General features: G+C 43.2%; 1 protein-coding gene across 1 annotated transcript in view; it reads left to right on the top strand.

Moving 5' to 3' along the window:
* The window catches only part of PITPNB (phosphatidylinositol transfer protein beta), a 122,854-nt gene that overhangs the window by 56,152 nt on the left and 58,998 nt on the right, over positions 1-7,704 (top strand). The window contains exons 2-4 of the mRNA XM_007947945.2: positions 5,508-5,599; positions 6,486-6,493; positions 7,012-7,086. Of these exons, the coding sequence (XP_007946136.2) occupies positions 5,508-5,599; positions 6,486-6,493; positions 7,012-7,086 (175 nt within the window). The remainder of the gene's footprint in view (positions 1-5,507; positions 5,600-6,485; positions 6,494-7,011; positions 7,087-7,704) is intronic.

The following is a 7,704-nucleotide window of genomic DNA, read 5'->3' as shown; positions in this document are numbered from 1 at the left end:
TTTCACTGGATGACTCTAGTCTCTTAGTTCCTGAGTGGCAACTTCATTCACCCCCTTGGCCTGGCGGGCCCCTTTCCTGTCCCTCTTGGGCATGGCAGCCCCACCCCCTCACTCTTGGGCAGCGGCTGTGGCTTCATCCCACTGGCTCACATGAACGAGCAGCCCCACACTCCAGAACCAAGTTGGTGAAGGTGTGGCTCTTTGAAACCTAGGGGACTGTGGTGGTTCCACCCCCAAAGGCCATGGTCCTACGCTTTCAGGCTGAGGCAAGTCTGCTTCCGTTTCCTTGGTCTCTGTGTCTGCCGATTAATGTCTGAGGGGAACCAGATCCACCAGAAATCTTTCTACGCAAAGGACACTTAGCGTTCTTGCTCTATGGGCCGGCCAACCTGCTACTCCATCTCATGTCGGTCTCTTCACCATTGAATGGCCAAAGACAACCTACTCTGCCAGGAAGCTGCCTACCCAGTGGCACCCAGCTTTCTCCTCTGTGGGCTGGTAAGCCTGTTGCTGTTTGATGCCGGTTTCTGGGCTCTGCTCTTGCCGTCTTTCATGTTGGTCTCTCTGCTGGTATCTCTCTGCCAGTCTCTCATGCCGTATGCTGGGGTCTCTCTGCCAGGGTCTTGGGTCAAGGATGCACTCCACTCCTGTTTTCACATTTAAGGTATTTGTCAGAGCAGTACCCCACTCCTGGTACCAAATTCTGTGCTGGTTACTAGTGCTGCTCTGACAGGAATATAACACAAATGGGATGGGCTTAACAAACAGAAGTTTGTTATCTTACAGTTTGGAGGCTTTAGGTCCAGGTTCAGAGTGCCGGGCTCTAGGGGCTGGGTGAAAGCCCTGCAACCTTGGGGTCCAGTTCTGCCTCCTGCTCCCAGCCCACTGGAGCTAGAGGCGTTTCTTCACTCAGATAGCTGCTAGCTGCTGAGGCTGAGAAGCTCAAGGTTGACAAGTAAAAAGTCACAGTCCCGATGTTACCAAATCACATGGCAGGCCATTAATTTAAGTCCACTGTAAGTTCCAGGGTTGGCAGAACATGGCAGGGTACTGAACAATGACACGGCTACATGCAGGGTCCAAGCATGCCATAGGCTAGAGACCATTCCCAAAGCTGCTGCTTGTATACAGGAAGCAGATCACATACCCAAAGCAGCTACTCAGCTGCTTGTGGTAGATCCCACCATGGAGTTGATTGCCAGTCTCATCATGGGGAATAACTACCACCAGCTGCCCAGCCACTTAACCAGGTCCAGCCAAGTTGACACACAAACATAACCACCACACTCTTCCTTTACCATACTCTAGGAGTGGTAGTTCTCTGCCTTTTTGTTGTTGACTTGGCTGTTTTCTCTCTCCTTTCTCCAATGGTAATCTCTGGGAAGGAATTGAGTCTGTTTGCTCACAGGTGTTTACATAGCCCCTGCCAGTAATAGACACTCCATAAATGAGTGAATAAATGCATGAGGTGCCTGATATGTTTAAGGTATATTTCAATTGATTTTACAATGAAATGTTAATCACCTTTTCTTTCTTTATGACAAATTAATCTGGTTTTCAACTTCTTCCTTAGTTTTTACTACATTTTGATGCTTATAGTTTGTGCACAGTAGAATGGAAAAGGGTGGAAAAATGGAACTTCTGAGTTTGTTATCAACTAGATACATCTAGTTGAAATACCAAGGGGAAGTACAGTTTGAAATGATTTGCCAAGGTATTATTTATCTCAGTAACAGGATATTTTAAACAGTGCTCCTAGATCAGGAGAACTTAGATCAAGAGAACTTCAGTGTACATTCGTTATTTATAGTGCATCTTTTAAACCACATAAGCCATTGTTTTCCTATACCACTGTGACAGTCACTTATCTTGCAACAAACAAGTTCGTAGATATTTTTATGATAAGGTGAGAGCTAAAGATTATCTCCTTCCAACACAATTGAATAAAACACTGTGGTTGAATTGTACCCTGAAGTTAAATGTTCTTAACATGAGTTCAGAATTTGGGTGAGGGTTGAATATGTGTTCTCAAAGAACTCTTGCTCTTGGGCATTATGATGAGGCTAAGCCCACTAAGGACCAGGCACTATTTCATTCTCTCGTACATAGGGTCGCCATTAGGTGGAGCCGCCTTGACGGCACCTGACAGCAACAAGCCTGACTCAGAAGCCCCAACTTTGGATGGCCTTGAAATGGTTAAACATATATTTCTAAGCTAGTCCATGGTTATTTTTCTTTTGCCTTTTCTAAGTTGACCAACTGAACCATTGACAGGTGTGTTTATCATACTCTGAGAGAGAGTCTGTATCTTGTCTTAAAAATTACCCACATGAATTACATATACTCTGATTTGACTTCACCCATATTTGGTTTTAGTTTTTTAATAATGGGAGAATATTTTTGCCTTGATTAGCCTCCAGAATTCAACATAGATATGTTGTTGTTGTTAGGCTCTGTTGAGTCAGTTCCGACTCATAGCAACCCTCTGTACAACAAAACAAAAAACTACCCTGTCCTGGGCCAGCCTCACAGTTGTTGCTGTGCTTGAGCACATTGTTGCAGCCAGTGTCCGTCCATCTCACTGAGGGTGTTCTTTCACTGAGCCTCTGCTTTACCACGCACAATAGACTTCTCCAGGGATTGGTCCCTCCTGGTGACATGACCGAAGTACAGGAGACAAAGTCTCACCGGTCCTCACTGTCCTCACCATCTCACAGTCCAAGCATTCTGGATGGACTTCTTGTAAGACAGATTTGCTCATTCTTCTGGCATGGTATAGTCAGTATTCTTCACCAACACCGTGATTCAAATGCATCAGTTCTTTGGTCTCCCTTATTTGATGTCCAGCTTTCACATGCATATGAAGTGATGGAAAATACCATGGCTTGGGGCAGGTGCACCTTAATTTTCAAAGTGACATCTTTGTCCTTTAACACTTTAAAGAGTTCTTTTGCAGCAGATTTGCCCAATGCAATATGTCATTTAATTTCTTCACTGCTTCTTCCATGGGAGTTGATTGTGGATTCAAGTAAAATGAAATTCCTGACAACTTAAATCTTCTATTTATCATGATGTTGCTTTTTGGTCCAGTTTGAGGATTTTTGTTTTCTTTATTATGAGGTGTAATCCATACTGAAGGTTGTTGTCTTTGATCTTGAAGTCCTCTTCGCTTTCAGCAAGCATCATGGTGTCTTCTGCACATCGTAGGTTGTTATTGAGTCTTCCTCCAGCCCTGATGCTGTGTTCTTCAGGTAGTCTACCTTCTTGGATTATGTGCTCAGCATATAGGTTGAATATGTATGGTGAAAGGACACAACACTGAAGCACGCTTTTCTTGATTTTAGCATAGAAATAGTTCTGGCCAACTTTTTGGTCTTATTTGGGGTCAGAAGTCCTCTCTGGGTCCAAAATTTGTTTAGTTTGTTTTTTCTCTTATTTTGGGAAATTCAGTTGTGCTTGATAGTCCTCAGAGAAGTGGCTATAAAACATACATAGGGCTTGAAGTTGGAGAGACATAGCCTTGACATACACTGAAATGCCTGTTATATGAAATGATGACATAATGCCTCCCAGTGCAGTTGGGGGATTTGATTTTAAAAAGACATGTAAAAGTACCCAACTCCATGTCAGCTATAATTAAAAAGCAATAACTACCATTTATTGACTTCTCATTGTACTGTGTGTATGCTAAACCTCTTATAGACATTACCTGATTCACACCTCGCAATAACCCTAACTAGTTGCCATTGAGTCAGCTCTGACTCACAGTGATGACATGTAAGTCAGGGTGGAACTGTTCTCCACAGGATATTTTTCAGTGACTAAAATTTTGGAAGTAGATTGCCAGCATTTCTTTCAAGGTACTTCTCTGTGGACTAGAACCTCCAAGCTTTTAGTCGACAGCCAAGCATGTTAAATCCTTAGCACCACCCAGGGCCTGCTATAGTCACTAACGTACATTCCATTCAGCACAGGACATTCACAGAGGACCATGAATGAGCCTGTACCTTTATGGTGCAGTAGGCTTGAATCAGCAACAGTGGCCATTTTATTTGCGTTTCTGATAAAAAGTGACTTTTCCATTTGTTTATAAACTGTGGTAGTTAAATTTGTATGTCAGCTTGGCTGGGCCTGGTTGAGTGGCTGGGCAGCTAGCTGGTGGTAGTTAATCTCCATCATGAGCCTGGCAGTCAACTCCATGGTGGGATCAGCCACAAGCAGCTGAGTAGCTGCCTTTGGGATGTGGTCTTCTTCTTGTATGTAAGGAGAAGCCTTGGGGATAGTCTCTAGCTTATGGCACCTTGAACCCTGCATGTAGCCGTGTCATTGTTCAGCAGCCTGTCATGTTCTGCCAACCTTGGGACTTAACAATGGACTTGAATTAATGGCCTGCTGTGTGATTTGGTAATATCGGGACTGTGCCTTTTTACTTGTCAACCTTGAGCTTCTCAGCCTCAGCAGTCAGCAACTGTCTCAGTGAAGAAAAGCCTCAAGCTTCACTGGGCTGGGAGCTGGAGGCAAAGCTGGACCTCAAGGCTGAGGGGCTTTCACCCAGCCCCTAGAGCCTGGCACTTTGAACTTGGACTTAAAGCCTCCAAACTTGAAGACAATAAACTGCTGCTTGTTAAGGCCATCCCATTTGTAGTATATTCTTGTCAGAGCAATGCTAGGTAACCAGAACATTAACCAATTGTATTTTATATTTGTAACGTGTCTACTGATGTTCTTTGCCTGTTTGTTGTTGGGAGCTTGCGTGGTTATCTTAAGAATCTGTACAAGTTGATCATGTATTAAGAAGCTCTGGTGGCACAGTGCCTAAGGCATTTGGCTGCTAACTAGTAGGTTGGAGGTTCAAAACCATGAGCCAGTTCACTGACAGCTGGGCAATCTACTTCCATAAAAATTTACTTCCTTGCAAACCTAGTGCAGGTCACTATGCGTCAGAATCAACTTGGCAGCAGTGGGTGGTCATGTAATTATCTCATATTTAGCCCTTTCCCCACTTCTGACCATACCTGAGGCAGTGAGTGTCATTCATCATACATCCCTTCTGTTTGTTGTTTTTCTTTAGAGTTATTCTGTAAAGTGTACTAGAAGAATTTTATTCAGAAATGACTTCTTATTCCAGTGCTTCTGTTTTGTTTTAAGATGCAGTGTAGTGTAGGCACATAAGAGAACTTCTGTGTTGTATTAATGCAAAGCTGGAGTAGCCTTAGTTTTCAGCCTCTTAGATTTCAGATCAGGAGAGTAGATCAGAAGCTAGGTAAACCTAAGAAAGATTCACTGTTGTTTTAGAAAATCCTCTGTACAGTTAAATGTATTCTGAATCACGGCCTTGTTGTTAACATTAAGTTTTGTACTTGATTACTTGGGATTGACAGTAAAACTGTTGATACAGCCCTGGAACTCGGTTACCTTTGATCACAGGTCTCTGAAGTAGTCCAGGATATGCCAGTTATCAGTTGATGTTGCTGTTGAAACCGTGTCCAATGTTTTCCTCCTCACAGTAAAGTTCCAGCATTTGTGAGGATGATTGCTCCTGAGGGCTCCCTGGTGTTTCACGAAAAGGCCTGGAATGCATACCCCTACTGTAGAACAAGTAAGCTTGGCTCTCAGCAGCCGTTTCACCCCTCCACCTACTACTAATGGAGCTCTGGTGGCACCATGGCTAAGCGCACAGCTGCCAACCGAGAGGTCAGCTGTTCACAACCACCATTCTGCAGGAGACAGGCGTGGCAGCCTGCCTCCATAAAGATTATAACCTTAGAAACCCTATAGGGCAGTTCTACTCTGTCCTTCAGGGTTGCTGTAAGTTGGAATTCTACTCGATAGCAGTGGGTTTCGGTTTGGATCCCATTAATGACAGAGGGACGTGTGGTGCCCTTGCCTTTGAGTGTAACTTAACAGGGCCTTCGACAGTCCTCAGATAGTCACTGCCTGAGTGGTGGGTGGCAAAGGAGAGGCTGCCCGAGGTTCTTCTTCCCAAACCTTTGTGAAGGGCACAGGTCCATTCCCAGACGCCACATTGAGGTCCTTGCTGACCAAGCTGGCTCCAGGGGGTACACAGATGAAAGACCGAAACCTGAAGGGAATGTTGACCACGCTCATAAAGAGGCGTATTTCTGTTGATTTTGTCACATAATGGAGGAAGACTATTTCCAGCTCTGAAATAATTTCTTCTCATTTGCTAAGGATGCCCTATAAATTATGTTTTGCTTTTGTGACATTATTCCTTTGAAGATTATTTCAAATTATTTAAAAGGTAGATTATTCTTCATATTTTGTTTGTACGCCATAATCCAAATTAAATATCATGTCACTTGTGTTTTTAACTGTGTTTTACGGATGTAAACTACTGAATGTTCTATGTTTTCAGGTAGTTTAATCTTTGTGGCATTAAATATTGGGACAGATTGTTTTGACTCAGATTAATATTCTGAAATTTTTCCCCTTTCATTTATTGTCTGCTCTCCATCATGCCTCAGTTGTAACGGTGAGTAAAACAGTTTCTGTGTCGCATACTCTGTCTTCCTCTGTAAACCTTGTTTTTACAGTTATTTTTTTTTCAACTCTTCCTTGCTTTTTTGTTTATGAAAACTGTCCCCTACCTCCGAATAGCTCTCTACCCCTGTGCTCCTATCCCCCATCTACACAACCCTATGTGTTCCTAGTGTTACTAGCCTCCTTCCAGCCGGGTCTCCAGAATCTCCCTCTTGACTTTATTTTGCTTCTGCTACTCTTTGTGAATGCCGGATTTGCCCAGCAAACCTCGTGGCTTCTTAATATTAACCTTCAACACTGCATGACAAGCGTGATTGTTTAAATTATTTAACAACATGCGGCATTTGGTTTTCGTGACAAGTCTGTAAAAATAGATAGCTTTGCCTCTTGGGGAATCAGTCTGCTTGTAGAGCCAAAGCATGGAGCCTGTGCTGGGAAGACTCTCGCAGAAATGTGCCCCGAAGAACTTGGTAAAAGATCACTCTCATTTCACTCTTGTGTTTTCTGCAGAATGAATATATGAAAGATGATTTCTTCATTAAAATTGAAACATGGCACAAACCAGACCTGGGAACATTAGAAAATGTAAGTTTTGACTCTGTACATTCAGTGCCCAAGCCCCTGGAAATGGGAGTACTATAGTCTACTTTGCCATCACCAGAGTGATGTCACCTGAGTTAGACTAGCACCTGGCCACACCAGGCTCTGTGGGATTGAGGTGAAGCAAGTCAGCAAACACACCTACCAGAACCAGAAACAAATAGGCCTTCCCTTTTCAGTTCCCTTTGCCTTGAGTCTTGAGTGGACTTTGGTGCTGTTTCTGTCAGCACCTCTCTATTCATGGCAATGGGATGGGGAAACCACAGATAAACAAAATTCACAGATAATCCCCAGCCCAGTTTTAGTCTTGAGTTTTGGATTGCTGTCATCTCTGTGTGTTTGGCAGAGCTGATTTACATAGAACTCATACTTTTCGTTTTTATCCCACTTCGGTGATGTTTCTGTTGAATGTCAGAGAAATAATCAAAAGGCTGGAGGAAGAAGAAGATACCTTGAGTAATTTAAAAAATGTCTAGCTGTCAATTTATATGATTATAATTGATATATATTCATCCCTAAAGTAACCCTGAAGAAAGTCAGCTAGGACTCAAAGAAGTGTGATCACTAACTTTCAAAGTTTCCTGTTTATCAGGGGACTTGGGA

The sequence above is a fragment of the Orycteropus afer genome, unplaced genomic scaffold, assembly GCF_000298275.1.
Source record: "Orycteropus afer afer isolate SDZICR_OR568_19922 unplaced genomic scaffold, OryAfe1.0 scaffold00197, whole genome shotgun sequence".
NCBI classification, from domain to species: Eukaryota; Metazoa; Chordata; class Mammalia; order Tubulidentata; family Orycteropodidae; genus Orycteropus; species Orycteropus afer.
Note: the sequence above shows the minus strand (reverse complement) of the source record. Positions and strands in the feature narration are given on the sequence as shown.